The 26,803-nt window shown below is 42.0% G+C and overlaps 2 protein-coding genes across 3 annotated transcripts in view; both read left to right on the top strand.

The window, feature by feature from the left end:
• Positions 1-7,271: 7,271 nt before the first annotated feature.
• Positions 7,272-16,310, top strand: txn2 (thioredoxin 2). Its single transcript, XM_061711404.1, has 4 exons — positions 7,272-7,380; positions 11,641-11,912; positions 15,189-15,312; positions 15,428-16,310. The coding sequence occupies exons 2-4, from the start codon at positions 11,641-11,643 to the stop codon at positions 15,542-15,544; spliced, it is 513 nt and encodes a 170-aa protein (XP_061567388.1). The 5' UTR covers positions 7,272-7,380; the 3' UTR covers positions 15,545-16,310.
• Positions 16,311-23,838: 7,528 nt separating this feature from the next.
• The window catches only part of LOC133422827 (myosin-9-like), a 42,116-nt gene continuing 39,151 nt past the window's right edge, over positions 23,839-26,803 (top strand). For both annotated transcript variants that reach the window (XM_061712926.1, XM_061712925.1), the window contains exon 1: positions 23,839-24,020. The gene's annotated coding sequence lies outside the window, so the exon portion shown is untranslated. The remainder of the gene's footprint in view (positions 24,021-26,803) is intronic.

Below are 26,803 nucleotides of genomic sequence, written 5' to 3'. Positions count from 1 at the left end.
TGCAAAACTGAGAAAAATACCTGCAAAACACTCTGATACCAGCACTGACAATCAAGGCACAGTGTTATTTTAGTGGTATTAGTATTTATCCTAAAGAATCGCCCCTAGGCCCCCAGTTCATACTGATTAAATAGCACACAGACTTTTGCAAGTATTGTGGAAATTGACATTTCTGCCAAAATAACAAAACAAGACCCAACAGTTAAAGGGGGATTCTCGTAGGGGAAAAAAGACACATTCTGTGTTTGAGGGCATCTGTTTGTCTGTTTGGAGTGACTACCCTCTCAAAACTGCTCAGATTTGCAGGGTACTGTGACATCACAGAACCAGATCAGGATAGTTTTATCAAGGTTCAAGGTTCAAGGTTACTTTATTTGTCATACCAAATATGTATCAGACATACAAGGAATTAAATTGTGTTTCCCTCTCATCCACGGTGCAATAAAAGCAGGTAAAAAACAATAAAAACAATACATAAAAACAGACAACGATAGTGCAACAAGTTGTGGCAATAAAGTGCTATGAAGAGTTTCATTTTATCCAGCCTTCCCAACTTTATTTTCACCCGGCTCCACCTAATAGCATAAAAGTAGCATAAAACTGTAACACCCATTTCAAAAGAGGAAGACCTTGCAGACGAGAGACTGGGGGGAGGACAGAAACAGAAACCTCCCACGGAGCAGAAGGGCAAAAGCTCGCCTGATCTTGATTTTCAGTGTGAGCACAGACTGTGAAAGAGGCGTCTCGCCATCTTTCTGACTTCTTGGGTTTAAATCTTCATCCCTGCTCTGAACAGAAGTGTTGATACTTGGACCAGTTTCAAAATCACACACTAAAGCAAACAAAAAAATGATGCCACGGCACAAAATTAAGTAGTGGAGTATTGCATTATGGGATATAGTACATGAGGTAGACTAATCAATTACAAGCTGAAAATTGTCCCATAAGTAGCACATCATGTACGGTTACTTGTACTTTAGGACCTGTGTACTAAATAAAATGTGCAACTGTTTCCATACTTTATACTACTAATGCTTCCATACTGCATACTACTACTGCTTCCATACTGCGTACTACTACAGCCTACATACTGCATACTAGTACTAGATACAGGACTGTCTCAGAAAATTAGAACATTGTGATAAAGTCCTTTATTTTCTGTAATGCAAAAATGTCATACATTCTGGATTCATTACAAATCAACTGAAATATTGCAGGTTTTTTTTTATTTTAATATTGCTGATCATGGCTTACAGCTTAAGAAAACTCAAATATCCTATCTCAAAAAATTAGAATATTCTGGAAATTTTAATCTTAAACTGTAAACCATAATCAGCAATATTAAAATAATAAAAGGCTTGCAATATCTCAGTTGATTTGTAATGAATCCGGAATGTATGACATTTTTGTTTTTTTAATTGCATTACAGAAAATAAAGAACTTTATCACAATATTCAAATTTTCTGAGACAGTCCTGTACTGCATACTACTACTGCTTCCATACTGCATACTACTACTGCATACATACTGCATACTAGTAGAATCAGCACACACCTGTAGTACAAAATTTGGTTTAAAAAACAGCCTTTTTGTACTGTAATCTTATAATATTTATAACATAGCATGAAAAATGTTTAACAGACCAAGAAAGTGTCAACCTTATAATAATAAAAGTAAAAAATAAAGGTCACATAAAGTGTTTCTTTTATTGTTTGGTGTTTTTTGAGAATTAACGAGTCTGCTCCTTCTGAAAACTTCCAATATAAACACGTTTCCTAAGCCTGTTTGGCAAAGAGAAAGCAACCTGATCCATAATTACTGATATTCCTCTGTGTGAGGGCGTGTGTGCGCAGCGTGGATGGATACAAGATACCGGCGTGCACGGCCTGTTCCAAAACACCAGAGAGGGGAATGAAAAACAAGTAAAGGGAGAGTTTACAAGGGTGCCAGGAAGAAAGGATGAGAGGAAGGAATTCAAGTCTAAAAGTTATTTTTACACTCAGAACAGGAACTCTACTGTTGACTTCCCAAACACTGAAACATAGATTGGAATAAGATGTAGATCCGGGAAACAGGGGAGACGGGGAGGTTACGCACACATGCCGACTAATACAGTCGTCAGCTATGTCATCCCAGACGCGTGAGCGCATCCATGTGCAGGCGTACCTCCAAACACAACATCTGTTGTATTTCATGGCCTCAAAACTATCACAAGGGCATGAGGTTGCACATCCCTCTCCGTGTAAACACTGTGCGGTCTGAGGCATTCATGGCCTGAAATTGTCCGGGAAAAATGAGCTTGCACTGCAAGGACTCCCGGTTATATCTGCGGACCAGTGATTCCCATACATATTTGGGGATGTGCAGTATATTGCACGCGTTCTAATTCTCTATAATCAAAGTGTGGTGTACATAAGGAAAAGACAAACTATCATAATTACAGGCCGGTGGCTAGCACAGGGAGAAAAAACGAGGACGCATAAAATGTAAAATATGGGAGAGCTTGTGAGGCAGCTGGGATGCATTTCCACACAAACTGAAATAAATCTCGGTGACAAAAACTGTTGAAGAACTGAAAAGTGTTTCACCAGGAAACATGAGTGAAGGTGAAGAGCCGGGATCCAGGTCCGGCCTGCCCTGATGGGGTCATGGAAAACTGGGTCACCTGCACCGTTTTTTCAGCCGATATGAATCTCGGTGATGGTCTCCACCAGCCACCCAAGGCAGGGTCGCGTCCTTCCTCAGAACTTGCTTTTGCATCTTCCATCCCTTCACCTCCGCGGAGCCACAGAGACGACCCTTGTTCCGTTCCTGCTGCACCTTTCCAACGGGACCCCTCAAAAATCCCAGATATCCCTGCAATTTCCGGTGCAATGTTTATTTGGCGGAAAGAGGGCTTAAGGTGGGTGAGGGGGGAGGGAGAAAAAAAAAAGGACCTGACTCACAAACAGTTTGGGTTGCGTTGGAGGGTAAACATGCGCCGGAGGGCTATGTGCCTGGAGGGGAGAGGAGAACTGAGGTCCGAGTGTTCTGGTCCTGACGCACAGATCCCACCTAAGCAGGGACATAGAGCGGCCCTGTGTTCAGGCCCCAACGACCACAGCCTGATTAACACCCCTCTCTTCCTCCTCCTCCTCCTCCTCCTCCTCCTCCTCCTCCTCCTCCTCCTCAGCAGCTCCCTCTGCTGGAGAAACTAGAACATGACGAGGAAAAAAACGCTCAAAGGAAACAAATGAAAGAGCTGGGAATGAATAGGCTGGAAAAAAGTATTTTTAACATTAACGATCATGTTAGAGGACAAAATGTGACACAGTTTGTTTTTTTATTTCTTTAAGTAAGTTTACATTTGTTCAAGTTTAGCTTTAATGAATCAGGACCCCTGTAATATGACATGTATTGAATCAAAATATTGCTGCCAATACACAGCACATATATGACACTATTGAGTTCCCACCCTCAGTGCAAGGGGAACATCCCAGAGTTTTCTCTGACTTTCTTGACCAAATCCCATATCCAGCAAATAAAGTAATAATTAATGTTTTTCTTAAAGGTATAGTTGGTCACACACTCCTCAGCAGAAGTTTTTCTACAAAACGGCAAGATATAAATCTACACTTTTTACACAGAATGGAGAAAACACAATAGGTTTCGAAATATCTAGCTCCCATTGGTCGTTTATATCGTTGAAAGAAAAGAGGTTATAGTGGGCTACATGAAAAGGAGTTCTTTGTATCTGCACTCGATGGCTCTTCCTCCGGAAGACCCGGATGTCTGGCTCTGTAGAATTGAAATTGAATTGCAAGAACTGAATTTGAATTGTGAGAACTGAATGTAGATTCAGTTTTTCGATGCAATGATTCAAATTAAACAATACAAATTCAAATTATGTGATTCAGATTCAGTTTTTTGATGAAATTATTCAAGTTGAGCAATTCAAATTCAAATATAAATTATTCAAATTCAGTTTCTAGTGGCACATATTTCTGCCCATACAGTGGTCTTGTTATTTTTTGGTGGAGTTCCTCCTCAGCGACGCTGGCTCCAGGAGTGTTATGGGTAGAGCATGGATCAGGGCGTCCCGGTGGGAACGGGGTGAGGGCCGGGGGAGTGTTTCAGGGAATCAGTAAGGGCACATGTAGGAGGGAGTGGGGCCTCCTGTCTCTCCTCCGGCCTGCCGCTAGGGCCTGGTTCTCTGCAGCTCTCCATCCTGCTGCATCTGGACACCAACAGCTGCTGCTGGCTGTTTGTGGCGGGGGAGCTCTTTGCATCGCCCAGACTTTCCAACCACTCGCAGAGCCTTGCATCCTCCTCTCTTTCTGCAGGCGATGGTGCTGCATGTTTCTGTTTCCTTGCACAGTCCACCTCGTGGCGCATACCCTCCTGTTTTACTGCTGCTTCTCCTTGACGGCATAATCCTCCGTTGTTTAAAACGGAGCCTCCAGTCTGGCCTGCCGCTCTCTGTATCTCCCATTGTTCTTTGCAGATGCACTGAGATGAAAGGACAACTCTCTCTCTCCTGCAGCTTGGTTTGTGTTTGGGGCTTTTTTAAGATCAGAGAGTTCACGGCTGTGAAAGGCCCCGATTCACTCCCAGCTCTCCTGCGTAGATCAGAGCCCACTTCAGGCCTGAGAGAATCCAGCCCTGTGCTGTGCCCCGAAGCTGTCTCGGTCTATCTAATGAAGAGATCTCTGTATGAACATGACTTCCTGTCTGCAAGTCTGAGGCTTCAGTAGTTATAGGAAGCTCTGGACCTGCCGAGTATGAAATTGAGTTGTCTGTGCGGAGGCAGGCCGGCCGGGGGCCCAGGAGGGCCGATGCTCCGAAAAAGAGGCGGAGGTTTAAGGTCAGAAGATGCTCTCAGGAGTCCAGTTCTCCTGGAAGAAACTTCATCCATCCTGAGCAAAAGTGCTCCAATATCATCCATGGAGACATCCAAAACAGTTCACACTGAAGATTTTCTTTGAACTTGCAAAGGATACTTTGTTTTGGGGGGAAAATAAGGAAAAATAAATAATCAAACTGTTGTAATGAAAAGATATTTTAAAGTATTACTAAAACCTTTCATCCCTACGAGAGGAAGCTTGAGGTTTCCTGTGACAAATATCCGCACCTCCAAATTGAAATGGATCAAAAACCTGCGTAGCTCCATCATGCATCATCTGGTCCCAGATGTGGTTAACCACAACGTTTTAAAAGTCCTCTCCGGTGGAATATTTCCACATCTGACAGTTCATCTCTCTCCTCTCCCCGGTGTCCAGTCTGTCTGAGCCTGACTGTTTTGGGTTGTTTTTTTCCTTCTTAGCTTTGAATGACACCCATCTACTGTAAGTTCAAACTACCCACCCACCTTTTCTTTCTTTCATCCTGCTGTCATCTTGGACATGAAAGGCACAAGCTGTTTTCTGTGCTCTTCCATCTCAATAAATTATGAATTAACGGGCCACAGATCACCACACAAACAAGCTATTTGGGGATTTTAAGCTATTTTTTCTTTCATATAAATTACATTATCTAATTGGAATATTCTGTTTGTGCAAACCTGAACCACTCAGTACTCGTCCTTTAGTCTTGCAAGAAGTACTCAAACCCACTGAAACACATAAAGTCACACAATGTATAACTACACATTAAGACGCACAATTAACACATGTTTTTAACACTATAGAGTCTACAAAATATGTAATTGACTGCTTAAAAACAAAGGTATTCTTTCTGGAGAACGTGCTTACGTGGTTTTATGATGCAAAAAGTGATTCGTCTGTATTAACAATTCAACAATTATATTCTTGTTAAATATTGAATACCTGAAGGAAACCATTAAGAATTAATAAGTAGTTATTGTTTTTTTTGTTACGGAAATGATAAATGAGCCAAAGTAGTATGTAGGTTTTCCACCTATACACCAGAGTAAGTCACAAGTCCTTTACTCTGACTGAGAATAAATGTGATCCTGTCACCTCAGTCCTGCACTGGCCTGTTTACACCGGCTTCCTGTCACATTTTAATGCTTTTTTTTTCAGTGTCTCAACGGCACAGCACCTCTTTATCAGTGTTAACTTCTGAAGCCCCTCACTCCAGTTACAGCACCGACGTTTATGAACCAGTAACTCCTGGATGTCCCCAGATCCAGACACAAACAAAACAGAGGTGACGGAACATTTTCGATGGCGGCGGCCGGACTGTGGAACAGTTTACCTTCTAATATCAGAGCTGCCAACACCATCAATCGTTTAAAAACTCTCTTTGAAACATTTATTTTGCTTTTAGTCATGACTTAGGAAAATGTGATTCTATTTTTCATTTTAGTCAAATAAATGACCATCATTTTATTAATAGAGGTATGTTACTTTATTCTTTATTGGCCTCGATGGAAATTCAGGTAACTCAACTGCTCAAGACGACATATATTAACAAGAAGACAGATATTAAAAATATGGATAAAAAAATAATGATACAAACATTCACGAAAGCAAAATAGAGTAAAAAAAATATATAATGTTTCTCTGAAAGTGCAATAACCTTCTCCCGCTAAATACCTATATTTTTGCACATGTATATATTATCCGTTTTTTGGGTTTAGTATTTTTTCTTGTACATTGCTCATTTTTCTACATTTTATATTGCTCTTTTTAAAATTATTTAGCTATTTCTTGGTTATTTTTATTTTTATTTTTTTAGGATATGCTTTTTTATACCTTGTCATACTTTCATGTGAATTTTGTAAAAACCGTTGAGCGTGTGTGTGTTTTGCTGCTGCACAATTGAAATTCTCCTCTGGGAGATCAATAAAGTCTATTCTATTCTATTCTATTCTATTCTATTCTATTCTATTCTATTCTATATAAATAGTAACTAATGTCTTTAATGTTTCCCCTGTCAGAATAAAGCACTTGTCTTTTCAAACTGATCTTTATCACAATTAGCAGCTCCATCAAAAGTAACTTCCCCTGCTATTCATTTTATTGCATTTTTTGGTTCTCAATTTAGTTTTTATGTTGACATTGCAAAGTTTTATCTGCAATCTGTACAGAACACTGGTCAACTCTGGTTATTTTAAACGTGCTTTAGAAAATAAACTTTGACCTTGTTTGACCTTCTTCTGCAGAGCAACCACAAATTTAATTGAATTTCTCAGACATTTTTAGAGCAGTAAACAACGTTTATCGTTTTGTTTTGTATTTTTATTTGTGGTGAGCAGAAATCAACAGCACGAGGAAGCTGTTGAGCGTCATCACGGCTGTGAGCGCCGTGGGCCAGGTTGGGTGCAGTTCACGCCCCGGCCGGGCGGGGGCGCCACCCGCGGCGCCGCGGCGCGGAGCGACGATAAAAGCAGCTCGGGGCTGGACGGAAGCAGGAGCGACCGACGACCACACCGGCACGGTGAGTCCACAAACCCCCCCTGGTTTTTTTTTATTATTAATTAATTAATCCCGCCGGAGGGGCTGCTGTCCGGCCGCGGGGGTCCGGGGGTCCCAGGGCGGGAGGGAGGCCCGGCCAGGGGGGGGAGACACCAGGAAGAGGGGGAGGACGAAGAGGGCAAAGTCATACGTAACACAGATTAATGGAGACCAGTCCGCTCTGAGTGTCTGTAGTAAACACGGTGACAGCAGGAAACACCTACAGACCTGTGGGGGGAATTATGGGTGACAGAGGAAACAGACATGTTAAAGCTGGTTATGTCAGCCGTGTTGGGGGCCGAGGGTTCGGATTGAACCCGAGCAAACATGGAGAGAAACCTGCTGGATTTACTGACATCCAGTAATCATCCCCCTGTAAAACTGCCATCCCCCCTTTCCATCCCTTATGTCATTTCATTAATGAATGTGATTTTACTGCTATTTCAACATTTAGAGTCATCACCAGGAAAATAACACCAGAAAAATAACTTATTTGACAATTTCCACCTGTTTCAAGTAAATTTTAACTTGAAATAAGTAGAAAAATCTGCCAGTGGGACAAGATTTATCTTCTCATTACAAGCAAAAAAATCTTGTTCCACTGGCAGATTTTTCTACTTATTTTAAGTGAAAATCTACTTGAAAAAGGTGAAAATTGTTGTTTTTTCCAGTGATGAGTCTTGTTTTAAGTGTAATGAGTTTTTTTTTTTTTTTACTAAAAATGAGACATTTTAACTAGAAATAAGACAAATATTCTTGTTAAGATTTTGAGTTTTTGCAGTGATCCATTTTACTTATCCTGTGAAGGACAGAGTCATATTGATAAGTTCAGAAAAGTGTTTTTTATTGTTGTGTTTTGTATTTGATGTAAGTCCAGTGGATATTTAAGGCTTACAGAAGGCTGCATTTAACTGCTGCTATGTCATTCCTGCAGTATTTCTGCAGGTGTTTTGGTCTGTGTTATTATTTAATATTATATTATTTGTAATCAGCACAAATTGTCTGTCCCCATATGATAAAATCCACCATCCCCCCTGATTTTCTTTTTTTACAACTCGAGTACTGCTGACATCCATCCTGCTGGCTGGACACACGAGACTCAGCTGATTATTATTATTATTATTATTATTATTATTATTATTATTATTGTTGTGAAGGAACAAAATGTAGTTATAAATGTATGCAAGTGAGTTTCTCTCATTGTGAAGCTTTACAACCAAATGTACTGTTTAAAAATATGTCTGATAAATCAGCACTGGGAGTAAATATTGTTACTAGAAAAGGGAAGGAAAACGTGGTCTAAACTTATTTTCTTCAGAATCAGAAAGAAGTTTATTGCCAAGTCATTCATGTTCTGCTTGCAATTTTTATAATGTATTTTTTAAAATGTTATATCCTCATAACTATATTGTTAAATGTTATTAGGTGGGGGCTCCTCATAAGCCTACTGGCTTGCTCGCTCCTCCCTGCACAGTTTCTTTTAACTGCACTTATTTGTGTGATATTTTTTTAATGTATGTGCTAAATAAAACTAAGTAGTTTAACACACACAAGGAATTTGTTGTGGTGGTTGGTGGAATACAAAACAAAAAATAATATTAAAGGATAAAATGTACAACAAGTTGGTTCTAAAGTGCCAGGGTAATGAGTCTGTAGGGGGAAAAAATGTCCATGAGGTGACCTTGGAGTGTGTTAATGTGACCCATAAGGTCAGGAGTGGAGTGTTTACGTTAATGTGATGTAGAGTGTGGTGGGGGGGACAGTGTGTGGTAGACGAGGGAGAGGGGGGTCCGGGGCCTTAGTTCTCTAAAGCCCAGAAAGGGATTTCTGATGAGCTCAAATCTAAAAAAGGATTGAAAAACACATGTTTTCATTTACAAGTTAGTATTTTTGTTTTGGGGTACTACTTATGTTTTTACAGGTCCTACATTTGATTGTGTTGTTGTTCTTTACTGTGCATTTCTATAGCCTTTTTCTTTTAGACCGTTTGTTTTTTTTAAACATGCACCAGGGTCGTAGCAATTGAGATTAAAAGAACCCCCTGCCGGACCTCTATATTGGAGTAATATAGCAACAAGACCTGAACTGACTCATTGGTCTGTCCACCGTTTTGTCATGTACTCTCAAAGTACCAAAATGTCTCTGGTCCAAATGCTGAAATCATTTGTATTGCACAATTTATGTCTACGTGAGAGTGCTGAAAGTGATTTAGAAATCCCGATCAGCAGGGTTGGTTCCTGTTGTCGAACCCGAGTACCTCTCTTACTACTGGGAGGTTTTTCACCCGGTAAAGGTTCCTGAAGGCCACTTTTACAGGGCCATTACTGTTAATGGAGGCGATAAGAAACCGCTTGGCCCCATAAACTCGATCAAAGTTGACATGGCTCTATGCATCATGCATTCGGGAATATTCAGGTCCGCTGCTCTTGTGGTTGTAGGAGTATGAAAACATGAAACTGTGGCTGTAGCTGGTCTCTCTATGGTCTATGGTCTGGTTTATGATCCTTCACTGCCTCCCTGCTGGGACGGAGAGTGGATAAATGCAGCTTGGAGGAGGTTGTTGGTGTTCTTCCTTTTTAGCCTCTTTTGTCCATTAAGTATTTTTCATTTATCCCAGCTCTTCAATCAGATTTAAAAGGTTGTTTTTCTGTGGTGTTCTGGTTGATTTTTCTTTTTTTTTGGGGGGGTGGTGATGATTCATTACATCCAAATAGTAATGTTGAAACCTGGATATGGCTGAAATATTGAAGTACACGTCTCCACCCGACCAAATGGGGGAGAAAGCAAAACCATCGGTGTACAATGGACACGTGGCCTGAGGCAGTTTGCTTTCACCGCCGTCTCACGCACACCCAGTCTGATTGTGATTCAGTCACCCGACTGGTCTCCAAAACCATTTTTGCAAACAAAATACACGTGAGGGGTGACCATAACGGACCATCTGCCGTGTTCCCACGACGATCGTGGTCCAACAAGCACATGCAGACCGCTCACCAGCTTTTTCATTTCATTTTATTCTTTAATTCATTCAAAAAATAAAACAATTCAATACAAATACAAATGTTCATAAATTGTGAATGAAAAGGGAGCAGAAAGAAGAAGAATCTTATCTAATCTGCCCCTTTTTCCAAGAAATAAATTCACAAATAACATAAATTTAAAAAAACAACTAAGTGAATAAAAAAATAAAATTACCGCCGTCTATGGGTATGTCAATCAAACATAACTAACATATTTCATTATATTTACTTAACATACAGGCTTTAATTGTTCTTTTGAATGTTATGTTTGATTTGGATTCTTTGTTTTCTTTATTCAGATTGTTCCATAAACTGATTCCTTTCACAGAAACACAACGTTCCATCAATTTAGTCCTGAATCTTGTTTTTTTTTTTTTAAATCACTGTTCCTTTTAAGTTATACTTGCTTTCTCTTTTTTTCAAAACTTTTCTGAATGTTGATTGGTAAAGTTTTTTTTATGAGCTTTAAACAGAAATTGCAGAATACTATAATCTACTAATTCATGAAATTTTAACTGAAGGAATAATGGATTTGTTGGATCTCTATATATCGTTTTCTACTGATTATTTTTATGGCTTTTTCAACATGATTGACGGAGCAGGGTACATCTACGCCACCCCTAACCTCCCTGTCCACCTTTAAATATACAAATGTTGAACAAATGCTATGATTTATTGCCCCCTGTGGTATGACACAGCAAATCTTTGTATTAACTAGGATGAAAAAGGGTTGTTTCTTTGATATAGATGTATAAATCAAACTAATGTAACTATTGTGCAACATCAGTTCTCTTTAGGCATGTAAAACTAGCCACCAGTAAACTGCTAACTAAAACTCAAATAAATGTTCCTTTGACAGACTTTTATCTGAAACCTTAGTCCTTAAATTGTTTCTCTCCCAATAGTCCTTTTTTTTTTTTTTTTTCATACTTGAGCTAAGATTAGTTTGCTGCGTTTGTAATTTCTGGAGCCTGCAGCATGTAACATAAGCCGCTACAGCCTCTCGGTCATGGAGGATCTAGTCAACCCTTGTTTGCTCTTTTAGCTGTACGGGCCTAAATCCCAGTGGGAAACCCGCCCACTCCTGCGTGGACACCTGTAAACATCCCCGCTTACATAAGTGTCCTCTCTTAGCGCAGTAGTCCTTCAGCTTTGGCCTCAATCAATGAGAACCAGCTCTGTAACGCAATAAATCAACTTTTTTCTCCTGTCATTTTGTGCAGATGGCTCACAGGCTGCTCTCGCGTAGAATCTGGAGGATATCTGTGAAGGATATCCGCTGCCTCCCGTCCTCCGCCGTCACCTCCTCCTCCTTTTCCACCTCCCTGCAGCCCACCAGGAACCGGGTCACCTTGCTCTCCCCATCACGCACGCTGCCCCGCGCTCTTCCTCACACGCCCCGCCGGCAGGTCTCCTTCAACGTCCAGGACAGCGAGGACTTCACAGAGAGGGTCATCAACAGCGAGCTGCCCGTGTTAATCGACTTCCATGCACAGTGAGTGCTCGTTGTGAAGCTTTTATTTCTCATCATGTATAGTTGAGTTGAATTTAGCACATGGATCCCACAGTAATAACTCTACACACCTTTTTAACCTTACAAAGCCCCCGAGGGTTACAGTGGGGATTATTTCTGGCCTACTTCTATGTTTCTATGTAAAGAAACAAGATTAAAAGGAAAAGTTGATGAGTTGGTCCTGTCCACTTATACTAACACTAACACCAGCACGTTATCAATAACGCGTCTAGGGCTGAAACGATTCCTCGAATAATTTGATTACAAAAAATGATCGAGGAATTTTCTCTGCCTCGAGGATTCGTTTTATTTTGCAGCTCAAAGCAGGTGTTTCGCCCGGACTACATTTAATGCGGCACAACCCGCTGACGCTGCGCACGTAAAGGAAGAAGAAAGAGGCGGCGGATATGTTTGGTTTTAGTAACATGCTCAGGCAGTCTGCAATGGCCCAGACAGGAGACACGTGTAGCTCAGTGCTTAACTTTTATTTTCAATCCACGCTATATTCTTCTGGTCCGTTCTCCTATATGTTCCCCCTCTAACCCAGTACATACATAGGTTCCTCTAAACATCTGTTCCCGCTACAGTTTTAACTAAAAGAAAAGGCAGAAAATGTCAGAAAAATAAAAACGTAATAAAGCTAACTGGGTAGTTTTCAATTTTAGCTCTGTAGTCATTCATGGATAAAACAAGCAGCACTGGAGCCTAATGTGCTCCAATACAGCAGGTCTCATAATTATATTTTGAACACGGCAAAACTCAAAATCTTATACTTTAACTTAAAACTTAACTAGCACTTAAAATTAGCTTGACACAAATGAAAGTTCAATTGAAACACGTGGGAAAAACACCTAACCTTTTAAGTGATGTGTGTTATCAGGTGTAATGGCATTTTTAGGTTAGAAATAAGAACATTTCTTGGTAAGATCCTTAGTTTTTGGGTGAAGGCAGTGAATTTGGTCAACTGGTGTAAGTTCAGGGTTTTTAAATACACAGCCATGAACCTACTGTATTATATAATTTAGTCTTAGTGATGTCAATTAACATCTAACATCTTATGTATATTTATAATTGCTCTTTAACTAAACAAAAATATGTTTTATCCGATTAATTGATGGCATTTTCAGTAAAAGACTCGATTACTAAAATATTCGATAGCTGCAGCCCTAAACGCGTCCATCACTGTCTTCTGTCCTTCTGTACCTCACTGTTTGGGATTTTTAGTTCCCTCTGTCTCGGGTCCCGATGAGACGCGTAATAAAAATGCTGAATATGAACAACCACAAAACAAATGGGATCTTGGGAGTCTTGATGATCTCAGCATCATTGACTGCTGCGGTGTGAACGTAGCCATTTAGACAAACCACACAAACACTCTTGTGGACAATTTTCTGTGGGAGGAAACCTGTGGGATCTGAATCTGTGGGAGGAAACCTCAGACAAAAACCCACACAAGCACGGGGAGAAAATGCAAAAAAAGTTACAGCTTTTATTGTTACATCGCTCTTAAAACTGCATCAGCTGTTTTGGGATCTTGTCACGGAAACATAGACTGTGAGCTGGCATGGACACACCCACCGCATGTCAATCACAGCTTTGCTCACAGCTCCTTCAGCCAAACCCCCCCGAAATATCTGCAGAGCTGCCGTCAGACACTTATAGCATTAACTTGTTGATTTAAATCAAAAATGACTGGCGCGTGTAGCCGTCGCTGGGTTGATACAAACAAGCCAGTCAGTGCGGTAGCATGACAATTATGGATCAATCATATTAGAATTAAATTTAATGCTTTTATATAAACTCTCCTGGCACCTCAAGAGTTGTCATGGGTGTGAAATCAAACGGTCTTTTGAAAGAGGCTGTAAATATATGTATTTCTGCTCTAAAGTTGGACATTTTTAACATAGCGGCCAGTCCAGGAACTAGACCAATCTCAGTTCCACATGAACCTCCACCCAGAAGTTAGGTGGTTGGCTCTAAACATTTTAATAGTGTTAAACTGGCTTGAGAATAAGTGGACCATGTCATTTTGTTTGGTTCACGATATGGTAGAAAATCTAATACGCCAGTCCCCTACTGTAACGTTGTCAAGTTTCTCTGATAAGATGAGAATAAGCCAGCAGGCAGATCCAGGACTTCTGCTCTGCCGTGTCCAAGGAAATCATTTTAAATGTGATTATTTGCTGTGACAAACTCCTGTAAACTCAATTTTTTTTTTTTTTTTTTTTAAGTCTGCTGTGCAGACTTTGTTCCTCTGTCACAATGTCCTTACTTCCTTCAGTTCAGTCTCCTGGAAACTAATACAGGTTACCACCTGTTAAAGTAGAGTATGTTGTGATCTGAGGTGCAGTTACACGATATTGAGGTCACGATAACGATATGATATTATAGCAGTATTTTTATTTTTTTTAACAACCTTGAATGAGGAACATATGACTGGGAAAAATGGTCTTTTATTTGAAAGACACAAAATACAAAACAATACTGTGCGTTTGCCCTATTGTTACAGTTTGTAATGCTTTATAACTGTTTAAGTTTTAAAGAGAAAGCCAGGCCAACCATTTTCCACAAACTGAACTAAAAGTAAATGTCAGGTTTGCTGACAGGTTTGTTGTACATCATAAAAAAGATTGATTCATGCTCACCTTATAAGTGTAAGAGGAGATTTATTTTTGTTAAGGTTATTTTGGTAATTCAGGGTTCATTATTTTATAAATATATTCTTTATATTCTGATGTAAATCAGGGACTATAGTGACACTAGTCAGTTTATCTGTAGTGATTAGTCTGTTTTAGATTGGGCGGAGTGATACGCCACAGTACGGCACTAGGTGCTGTGTTGATGTTCTAAAATCCTACACTGTTGAGGGACATTAAAGTACACTGGAACTCAGCAGAAGTTGTCCCCGTGTTTATCCTACTCACAACCCGAAAAAGGTTTAATTTAATAAGGTACGGCTTAACTCTACACCAGCCTTACATAAGTAAAGGTTCAGAGCTCAAAACGGGACTAGTTTCTTCTGAGCGGCGTAAGATTTTGGTCCGCGGGTCGAGGCGCGGTCGGATGCGCGTTAATAGTCAACACAATAGATTAATATTAATAAGCCAATCTCGCGATAAAGTTTGTCACCTCCCTGACACGTATCGTGACGTTTTTGTATCGCAAAATTTCGTGGCACGATATATTGTTACACCCCTAACATTCATGTACTTGGTTACAGTTCCTGAGCGTCCTGACCCTGCATGTGTTGCTCCTTAGGTGGTGCGGTCCGTGTAAGATCCTCGGGCCGAGGTTGGAGAAGGCGATTGCAAAACAGAAGGGTCGGGTTGCCATGGCAAAAGTGGACATCGACGATCACACAGATTTGGCTATCGAATATGGGGTGAGAGCTGCTACCTGAAGTGTTTTTTAATGGCTAAAATAAGTTTTCTTCTGTGACCGCAGCTTTGATGAAATGTTCTTTTACGTTGGTTAAAAGCAAGCTACTCTGTCTCCAGGTGTCTGCTGTTCCCACGGTCATCGCCATGCGCGGGGGAGACGTCGTCGACCACTTTGTGGGGATCAAAGATGATGATGAACTGGACTCATTTGTCAGCAAAATCATTGGACAATAAACCACTGCTTTCATCCAGCCATAAACCGCCATTATGGCGCTGATGTCTGTGATTCTGGCGCACCCGGCCGCTGCCGGGCCGACATTTTGAGCCTGTTTAGCAACCACCAATAAAAAAAAAAAGGTTTGGCACAGTCTCAAATGCTCACACCCATCCCCAGAGAGGCTGCTTCTGCTGTTCGTTCCTTCTTTCTCTTTCTTTCTTCCTTTCTTTTTCTTTCTTGTTCCCCTTTTGTTTAGTGATGGGTGTGAGCCTCCATAAACCATTCAGTTCACTATGATCTGAACAGCCGCTCCATTTTTCTCTCATAATGTGACATCTCTGTAAATCTTTGCTATTGTACAAAGCTGCAAGATGGTGTGAAGCAGTTGGCTGTAATAGAAATGGGGGTGGGGGGGTAAACGCTGTACTGTATATCATGAGGGATGAACAGTTCTAGTTTAACCAGTGCAGAGGATTTGATTAACCTGGCTTTGGTTTGTGACAGTGTTACTTGTAATTCCGGCTTTTGTCCACACGGGGGCAGCATTTCTCCATCGTCGCAGAGCCACACGTGGTCGTTTTACACCGTTATGCCTAATCTGAGGAAGGAAGATGTTTGCCAGCGTGTCTGTGTGAATCTGTGTGCTTCTCTGGGTTCTTACTGTGAAGCTGAAGTCAAGCGGGAATTGCAAACATGAGTTTGATTTAGTTTTATTACAGAAATGAACTATATGTTCCAGAAACATGACCAAGTGAAGTAATAAAAGAATCAAGATGTTCTGTATCCGACTGCTGTTTTTGTTTGTGGTTTCAAACCGGCAAATGGAGGAGCTTTATTGTCTCCCAAGACACTCGCAATATGGAAGTCGCGTACTTTCCCTACTGTAGATGTTGTGACATCATCATCATCATCATCCTTCAAAGGATGCAGACAGAAGCTCCACATGTATCAACTTCCTTTTGGTTTTCTCACACTGGAAATCTTACTAACCTGAAGGTCACCAGATTTAATTTAAGGTTTCCAGTGGCATTAAAAAGTTTGGATACCCTGGAATTTGTTTTAATTCAGTAAGTGAAGACGGTCAAGAGCCAAAGATGAAGAAAATATTTTCCCTCCCTTTAGTTCTCTTTTTGACGACTTTCTTTTTTTCAAATAACATTAAAAAACATGGAGTGAAAATGAACGCAGGAGCCCCCTCAAGCATCATGGCTTGTAAACGTTGATTGTAGCCATCCTAAAGTGTTATAGCTCATGTTCAGGTGATCTACGATGAGTGCCGCTCTGCTGTATCTATTGGGGTGCGTTGAGGCCCATGATGGAACCTCCAGACCAGACAGTTGATAATTTCCACAAACAAAGTTTTAATCAAACATGTCTGACGCTGTATTTTGTGGCAAAGACGCAAGAAATTGTTTCCCTGTGGTGCCTCTTCCACGAAGGTTGTGTTTGTGCAGGTGTTGCTCCATGGTGGAACGGTGCACTGATCTCTCCGGAGCACGCTAAATCTTTCGGAGAGTCTTTTGCAGTCAAAGGAGGGATTTAATGTGCCTTTTTAAATCCTGTAAGAAGCTCTCTTGGAAAGTTCTCTCATTCCAGACCTTTTCTTGACCTGATAACTGCCATTTCTTAATTCTGGGATGACACCAGCTCAGGAAAACATCACCTTTTTAAGAGGATTTTTGCATCCATCGATAGCTACATCAGCATCATCTCTTATACAGGACTGTCTCAGAAAATTAGAATATTGTGATAAAGTTCTTTATTTTCTGTAATGCAATTTTAAAAAAAAAAAAAAAAAAAAAAAAAAGTCATACATTCTGGATTCATTACAAATCAACTGACATATTGCAAGCCTTTTATTATTTTAATATTGCTAATTATGGTTTACAGATTAAGACTCCCAGAATATTCAAATTTTTTGAGATAGGATATTTGAGTTTTCTTAAGCTGTAAGCCATGATCAGCAATATTAAAATAATGACATTTTTGTTTTTGTAATTGCATTACAGAAAATCACAATATTCTAATTTTCTGAGACAGTCCTGTACGTTTAAGTCACTTCGATGAGTTAAAATCTTTCATGGGGTGCCCAAACTTTTACTTCATTCAGTGAAGGTATAAATAAATAAAGCAGGAGATGTAACAGTAAATCTTTATTGTCAAATGAGTGGCAGGCCCCAGAACGACGGAGACTGACTTATCTTTAGTGTTTGAAAAGATTGTTTAGGAGATGACAACACTTGCAACATAACTTTTGCTATGGTCAGATAACATCAGTGAGGTATTCCCTCTATCTCCGTCTACCTTCTGTCTAAACAAGTCTTTGTTACTCAAGCAGGTCACAGACCTTTCATCCCTTTCACGCCCTCATACAACCCTCCACTTGTTGCGTCTCACTAAATCACCACCTTCCCGTCATCCCCTCACAGGCAGCGTCTGCCTTTTGTTTCTCTAACGCTGGCCTTCTTTCTCGCACCCGAGCAACTTTTCAAGCCAGGTCTCTCACCTCCGACAGAGCTGATGTTAAAAAAAGTACAGCAGCTTTTATTTTTCAACATTATTTCCACTGCCTGAGTCTCTCCAGCAGTCGTGGCTCCAGATTATAAAAATGAGAGGCATGGCGTGGCACATTATCAGGAGAGATTATAAATAATTAACAGTGGGATGATAAGGAAGGGTTTTTTTTTCCTCCTTTTTTTTTTAATAGCACTTATCAGCAATGAGGAAATTAAAAAAGTACTTTGGAAAGCGGTTCTCATGCAGGAACCCTGTCCTGATGAAAGCTGAGTAAGTGCCCGCGAGGAAGAGCCGAGCAATGAGGTCATGAGGCAGAAGGAGACAAGAGATCACCTGCTGTGAGTCAGAATAGTCAGAATTTTTATCACTCCCTCTTTTCACATGACTTCCTGGCTAGGGAGCGTATCTAACGCCGCTGGCCGTCCTACCCAGACATGTCATTACCCGGCACTGCAGCTGACAGCATCACGGCCGGGGCCTTCACACTGCTTATTACAGGGGTCCTCGTTTGTCATACTGCATGTGAACTTTGAGCGGTTGTGGCGTAGATTAGATCATTGCAAAATGAAGCCCAGCTGCTCAGCAGCAGGGCCAAGGCAGCGAAGTAAAGGGGGGAATTCCACCGGTGTTACATAAGCAGGTGCGACTGCAAGCCGGTGGCCCGCATTCACAAAGGAATTGTTGTGATTGGGATCAGAGGCATTCCTGCACAGGTTTGGGATGTCTGTGTGCCCACACACAAAAGCAGCACCCCCTCTTTGTGTGAGTTATCTACCAGTTGGAGTCTGACTCTGCCTTTTAATCATTAATGACTGATCTCAAGGCCTCAGCTAGCTCGTGCACACAAAAGTGCCCGTCCGTCGAGTCCACTCATCCTCCTTTGTCTGCTTTCAGACAGGAGAGAGAGCGTCGACTGACTGAGGAGATGACGACAGGCACCAAAGGTTCAAGAGCGTGCACGTAACCCTACACGTCTTCCGCCAAAAACAATAGACCACACCTCCACCCTCGCTCCCTCTGTCCGCCTCTCTTACCCAACCACTCTTGTGACCATATAAGGCAAAAAAAGACAGGGGAAGCCAGCGGCGGCGGCTGCTGCTGCTGCTGAGCAAAAACTGCAAGAGGCAGAGTTGCCAGAATTCTTCCAGAGAGTCCGTCCCAGTTCCCTCGCCTCAAACTGTTTAGTGTTTGCTCTGCTGTTTTTACGCTTCTTTTTATTTATTTATATAATGAAACTGTCTAATGCAGGGCCGTATGGTTCAGTAGTGTGTTCAAATGTGTGTGTATGTGTGTGTGTGTGTGTCTGGGAGACAGATCACCTCTGGAAACGGTCCGAGAGCATCCCGTGTTGATAGTAAATATGTAGCCGTGTTTGTATTTCAAACACACGCTGCCCTCCACCTTGTTAGGTCTCCAATGGTTCCAGACAAATGCCAAACCCAGCAGCACACACACACACTTACACACACACTTACACACACACAAAGCAGCCACTGTTGCTTTTTATATCACTCCATGTAGCAGACACATGCCTCAGAGTATCACACGGTCTCAGCTCACATTAGAGATGCCAAATCCACATGGATGATGATGGACGAGCAGGCTTCTTGTGTGTTTTTTCCCTTTACTCCACATTCTTTGGGTTTGTGAGTCAACATGTGCCTTATCACTACTTCCTGTGTACAGATTACTAAGGAAAAGGAGGAGGACGGAGCAGTTGGCAGCGAAGGAGGAGACCAAAAAGCACAGAAAGGGGAATACACAGTCTGCTATTACGGCATTATCTCAAAAGCTGCTGTAGCTCGCAATTATTCCCTGCGGTTCTTGGTATGCACACACTTTTAACGCTGGAGGAACTCAAACGCGTATAGGGAAAAGTCTTGATACAAGCACGTATGGTGTTGAGAGTCTGTCAGATAACAAGTTGGAAGCCAGAGGATTTGTTTTAACCTATTTCCTCTCAGATCTGACACAGATCCGGGGCTCTGCTCTGCTCTCCGCACTCACATTCTCACCAAAACACTCATGCGTGAACACACACATGAATTCACGCGGGCAATCGCACAGCCAGGGCGGTTTAGCGCGCCTGCCGCTTAACGTGCTGTCATTGAATAGGTTCCTTTCTTGCAGAGTGGATGATATAATGGCCTTACACGCCCCGAATTACGGACACACCCTGGTGCTATTGCAACCAAGTGAAGGAGAAAGGGAGAGGGAGCAGAAGGGAAAAGCGCAGGGAGGGAGGGAGGGAGGGAGGGAGATAGTGAGGTCAGAAGTGTCCATATTTGGTCATTCATGCCTGAGTTTTATTCCAGTGTCTTTTTCTGTGCCCACTTTGTTTTGTCACTTTTCACTGAAGGGCGTTTGCATTTGTAAGACCTTTCCCTCTCTTCCTCGTCTACCCTGGCTCCCCTACTCTCTCTCTGCATCTGGTCCCGCTCAAGTAACGTGCAACCTTTGACCTCTCAGGCTGATAATTCGGCCATTTCCCCATCCATCCCGGGGAGAGCGATAGCATCAGAGTTATTGACTCTTTCCCGGCAGGCACAACCAAACACTTTGCTCTCCATACGTGCGATGCCGTGCTGCATCATAAAGGGGGTAAAAGGAAACACGCAGGCGCATTCCTCCCACCATGACGCGCCGTGGACGTACATCACGCACCGCAATGAAAATGTGATTTCATTGAGTTTGTCGGTGGATGCCGGTCATGCCTGAGGCCTCTGCTCCTGAGGGTAAACAAACATAACTGCAGCCTTTGTTAGGAGAGCTCAATGTTGCTCCATGCATACCGTGAACTCCATGAGTTTGTGTCCGGTTTTGCTCAAATCTCAGAGCAGAGTTTGTTTTTTACAGATGGTCTTATCTGGCATCACTTGCTGAATGAAAAGAGAAGCCAAAACAAGAGGTTGAGGTCCGCAGGACCACCGACGGGCCTCATTCCTTCAAATCTGTGGCTCCAACATCTTTTTAACAACTACGTCTCTTGAGAGCACAGATCCTGAGCTGCTTTCACCGAAGGTTTCAGAGTTGTTTCTGAGTCAAAGGGCTGTTTTATAATAAAATAATCAGGTCTGTTTTTAGACCCCCACCATCTCTGCTGGGGATTACTCTACACACTGATGCTTTTAATAAAATTATGCACCGTTTATGATGAAATCATCAATTTCCTAACAGTCATACTTTAGAGTGAGAGGCATTAGTCTTCAAAATATTGAGTGAAACCCCAGCCCCTCTGTTATGTTCTCTTTGCACAGTTATGAATGACATGAGTTGGAAACTATTGGATTGTGATTTTATACTCTTACACAACTCTTTCTCAACTGATTTAGAGTTTGGGCAATAATAAATGACGTGGTGTTTATTTCTACTATGAATTTCCATGATTGTAGCCAGTACGCCGCTGTTGGTGTCTTTTTTGCAGGTCTTCAACCTTTGTAGAAGTAATGAAAAATATATAGTTTGACTCAGTATCACTAGTTTTTAAGTAACTGTTTTCTTATCTGCTGCTATCCTTCGGCTACTTTAAACTCTTATAGGCATCCAAATACTAACAGCTGACTTAATTTAGTGTATTTATAGTTATTTGAAATTCATTATGCTATTATATATTCATCAGGCAACCCCTGTAAACTGTACAACTGCCACCAGATGCCATTCCCCTGATGTATTTTACCACTGTATTTATGTTGCCGATCAAAGCTACTGGCCTTTAAATCAATTTTTCACGTTGAAACGGTGAAAAATATTTATGTTCCATCTGTAGTGACTCCCCGCGGGTTGTGACATGTGCGTTGGCTGTGTGCCCTCAGCTGCAGTCGGTAAACTCGGCTCAGATCCCCTCATCTGAATCTCACAGGAGTATCTGGAGTAAACAGGTTCATATTGTACCGTTCCACTCTCCTGTGTAGGTTTTGGCTGCGGATCTGCAGAGTTTTCATGACCACATCAATCAATTCCCACCATCACCTCCTCTTTCCTGCTCATGCTTTTCGTTATTCCCTATTTTTCCTCTGAGTTTCATTTCACATAGGCACGTGTCAGCTAACACACACTCTCTCTTTCTCTTTTTTTTCTAATCACCTTGCATAAGAGAATAAAAAATACTTATTTGGCAAATCAAATAAAAATCAAACGTCAGAAGTGATTTCATGGCTGACAGGTGGTTTGGCTCGATCACATTTATTGGTACATCACCTGCAGCGGTTCCCACATCCCGCTGACACGTCAGGGCATGAATGTAGGCTTACCTGTTTCAGTGCCCAGAATAAACTGTCATGCAACTGCAGCACACTTTAGTAGTAAACACTATCAAGATATAAAAAAGTGTGGGTGGATAGACCACACACACCGCACGCTAGTGTGGAAAAGCTCCCACGAGTTGTATTAATCAAAAAACTACAGGACTGTCTCAGAAAATTAGAATATTGTGATAAAGTTCTTTATTTTCTGTAATGCAATTAAAAAAAAAAAAAAAATGTCATACATTCTGGATGCATTGCAAATCAACTGAAATATTGAAAGCCTTTTATTATTTTAATATTGCTGATTATGGCTTACAGGTTAAGATTAAGATTCCCAGAATATTATAACTTTTTGAGATAGGATATTTGCGTTTTCTTAAGCTGTAAGCCATGATCAGCAATATTAAAATAATAAAAGGCTTGCAATATTTCAGTTGATTTGTAATGAATCCAGAATGTATGACATTTTTGCATTACAAAAAATAAAGGACTTTATCACAATATTCTAATTTTCTGAGACAGTCCTGTATGTACAGTTTTGTTGTTTTATTTTGCAGTTACATCTAACAAACATTTTTGTACATTATGCCAAAGAAATGTTCATATATATATTTTTTTTTCCTACTTTTATTTAGGACCTTAGCCAGGCAAGAATTAATTGATCTCAATGATGGAAACAGTGTTTAGTTGGGAGGAAAGATTTATTTGTAGTGCAGTGGCCTGATCTTTGAAGGTGGTGAGTTCAAGGACCTCAACACTCAAACTTTCCTTAGGCCAGACACTAAATTATCCTCCCTGCCTCTCCTCCACTGCTGACCACTGACATCCTTAAACAAACAACACAAAACCACTTTGGTGTATAGACTAAGTACTACACTGTAAAACCTATATGTTCTCTTTAATTACTGATAGTAGAGGTTCAACAAAGGTTAAACCACTGTCTTTTTCATACAATAATCATTTTAAGACCCTTCCTTTACCTTTTGTTGTGATATTTAGAGAATAAGCAGCTCTAAAGAGGAAGTCGGGCTGAGTACTTGCACATTTTCCACATTTTCCAGCAGAAATAGTATCAAACGACTGCAGCCAACAGTGCTACTTGTTTTCAAGGCAGATTGTAGTTAGAGTGAACCCTGCTGACACATGAAGTGAGACCCTGGATAAGGCAGTCCATCCTGAGACTGACTGGTACTTATATGGTCATAAAAATCCTTACCATGCACATACCACGCTCATTAAACACGGCTTTATCGGTATCCCCTCTCCGCCCCCCTCGCAACTCTTTCAAGTTCAGGCTTTTTTTTTTTGTTGCTGCCCTGTCACTCATCGGAAGGGCCCCGCCCACCTGCTCGAACGTGATTGGTCCAGGGGGCCCGAGGGGCGGGCCAGCGGCGCGGGGCCACGCCTCTGCTTGAAAGTGATTGGTCCATATTGCAAGGCCCCTCCCTAAAGAGGCGGGGACTATGCGCGGGGCCACGCCCCTGCTGGACCGCACCCCGACTGCAGCCTCCGGCGGCGGTGCGGGAGCCAGTGAGCAGCCGCGGCGAGAGGGAGGGCAAGGAAGAGGGGGAGAGGAAAAAAAAAAAAACGCCAGAAAGAGTCACTGAAGTAGAGAGGGAGTACGCCAGAACTGTACTCTAGCCTGAACTCTGCTGCTGTCGAGAGGAGAAGTTTTGACTCGCCGCGACCCCGACTGAGCCACCTCCGCAAGGCGCCCTGCAACCAAAAGCAGGTAACTTTTACCCTCGAAACCGCCCTTTTTTCTGCCTCTTTTCCTCGGCCCTAGCAGCGCTTTGGTAACTCGTGGAGCCTGCAGCAGCAGCCGGAGCTGGGACCGGGCAGCACGGCTAGTGACCGCACCACTCCCTCCCCCTGCAGCGGGGCAGGGCGGAGGGAGACAGACCGAGCTCCGCACATCCCAGCCGGGCTGGCTTTGACCCAGACACACGCTAGGATCTCCGTCTGGGGCCTGATTGCACACACGTGGCTTATATTTGAGATAAAAAGTCGCCCCAGTGCGGCATTAGCAGTGTGGCAGCTGGCGGCGGAGCTACAGGGCAGCGCCGCGGAGGCAGGAAGTAGTCCGGGGGGAAGGAGCTGCAGGGCGGCCCGGGGTCCGGCCTGGGGCCCCGAGGTTCAGTCCAGGGCTAGGGGGCCAGTGTGGGGCCCCGGGGCCGGTCCCTGGTCCAGGCTCCGGGGTCCAGCCCGAGGTCACGGGCAGACGCCGTGTGTGGTCAGTGATATGTCTGGCTGGCAGCATGACATCAGTGCTTCACCGGTGGACTTAAGGCTGATTTATGGTTCCGCGTCACACCGACGCAGAGCCCACGGCGTAGGGTACGCAGCGACGCCCCCCGTACGCCGTAGGCACTGCGTCGATTTAACGCAGAACCATAAATCAGGCTTTAGGAAAAAAGAAAAACAGGGTTGTGTATTTTCACCCTAAACTGCTTCAACCTGAGTGAACCATGTCATCTACATGTTTGTGCACTCTTATCTTTCGTTTATAGCCCGGGACACTTGGGACATCTTCGCTGGCTCCTGCTAAAATGGGCCATTGACTGTGACATGATAATTAGTAATCTGCATAAGTATCATTCTTGAAAGGACAGAGCTGAGTTAATGGAAGATCCCTATTTTGAAAGCTTGGTTATAATCTGTTAATATTAGTTTTAATATGGGACCTTTTTTGCTTTTTAAGTGTTGCCACATCTTATATTTTAGTTAGTTTATCTTTGAAGACGTATTTGCTCTCTTATCAAGTAACTAGGATGTAATTACACCATGTGCAAGTGGTATTTTATAATGGTTACATGCTTCAGAAAATTGGAGGCATCTTTTTAGATTAAATCATGGTCAGGAACCTCATTATTGAAATGAATATGCCCTAAAAACCCAGTTTTGCTAAATCAAAACTGTCTTACGATGGTGAATGTTGTCCGTGTACAGAGGATCTGATCGTAGGCAGATGAGCAGTGCCATAAATGGTTATTAATGAGCCAGATGTTTTAGGTAACAAGGGTTCCAGTTGAAAATGACTGGGTTCGTGATCTAATTACAGTGCAGCCGACTTTCATGAATTTTCTGTGGCGTAAGAGAAATTATGGGCTCAGTATCAAGCCAACTGTATTTAATATATCTAACCCAATGACACATTTTCTTCACAAGGCTTTATAAAATGTTAAACTTGTCCCCAACCTATAATTTGGGATTCTTCAAATGTATGAAAAAGATTTTGAGGGTTTCATGCACACTATGCTTGTATCTGGAGGAAGAAGCGTGGCCTCAAACAGGGGTTAGGTAGAAAATTGTCTTGGGGCATGTAAACCATATTCCCTCTGCATATGACTGATCACAGGAACTGTCTGGGGCTGATTCACATAAAATTGCATTGTGGAGGAGTCGTGCCCATAAGTCAGCAGATGATGCAGCCTGTTATCTTCTCAGATCTGTAGTTTCACATTCCCATCAGACCAGATCACAGCATTTACTGGTGTATCTACACAAGTATTGTGCTTTGTCCGTGTGATCCGTGTTTGCTCTGTTTTAAATAGCACGTCATTGTGTTTGCACTCTGGGGGAAGCAAACAGACTTTAGTTTGCTTGTACTCCCTAATCATTTTCAGTATTTCGTGCAGTGGGGGTCGGTGCTTGGAGGTAAAAAGCGTTCAAAAACAAAATAACAAACAGTCTGACTAAGGATCGAAACACTTGTAACTGGCACTCTTCCACCCAAACAAAGTGTTAAAGTCTCCGGGGTGGGTGGGTGCAGCACAGTCCGCTAATCAGAACCATACATTTCAAATCAGATGTTTTCTGCCAAGAAACTATAAAAAAACCCCCACTTCCAGATTACTATATTAATAATGCTTTGACAGTCAGATACCACAGTTATCCAAACCATGCATAACAAATAAAACAATGAACAAAACAACAACAATATTTTAGCACTCTATATTAGATTTGATATTTCCTCTGTTTATATACCTTGTATAGAGCAGTGTTAATAATTCTGAGTTTGAAACTTGTGTGAATCTCCAGCCTTACAGAGGCATATTGGGTGACGTGCTGTATATCATATCCTGTTGTTGCAGCTGAGTCATTTTGTTGAATTACATCCCGACAATGTATTGTGAAATAGCTGCTCCGTGGCCAGTTCCTTAGACGTATTCCCAGTTTCTGTGCTGTTCTGGAGCCCCCCTGCAGAGATCACTGCATTCCCATGATTCATGTGTCAGCAATGTCCATGCACAAACCCCCCAGGGAGAGCAAGGCACTGTAGGCTAGACTAAATTAAATGCAGACGTGTTAAAATATGAACAGGGTTCTGTTGTGCGTGGCTGTTCAATTTTCTCTGGAGAGGTCCAGCTTGAGTGAAGACGCCTGTGGATGTTTGGACGTCACTGAGAGCTGGTTCAGGGCAGCGTGACACTGATGCATTGCAACCTGCATCTGTGTTTTGTTATGACTTCTTATTGTTCATTTAACTGAGGGTATAAGATGGTATTGTTTTTT

Source organism: Cololabis saira, chromosome 21, assembly GCF_033807715.1.
Source record: "Cololabis saira isolate AMF1-May2022 chromosome 21, fColSai1.1, whole genome shotgun sequence".
In the NCBI taxonomy this organism is placed as follows: Eukaryota; Metazoa; Chordata; class Actinopteri; order Beloniformes; family Belonidae; genus Cololabis; species Cololabis saira.
This window is presented reverse-complemented; position numbering and strand designations above follow the sequence as displayed.

What these genes read in the sequence shown, in the direction of transcription:
- txn2 (XM_061711404.1), top strand. Translation starts at nt 11,641, where the DNA reads ATGGCTCACAGGCTGCTCTCGCGTAGAATCTGGAGGATATCTGTGAAG. An exon ending in TTAATCGACTTCCATGCACA is followed by an intron (nt 11,913 to 15,188) that starts GTGAGTGCTCGT and finishes GTTGCTCCTTAG; the next exon opens with GTGGTGCGGTCCGTGTAAGA. An exon ending in ATTTGGCTATCGAATATGGG is followed by an intron (nt 15,313 to 15,427) that starts GTGAGAGCTGCT and finishes CTCTGTCTCCAG; the next exon opens with GTGTCTGCTGTTCCCACGGT.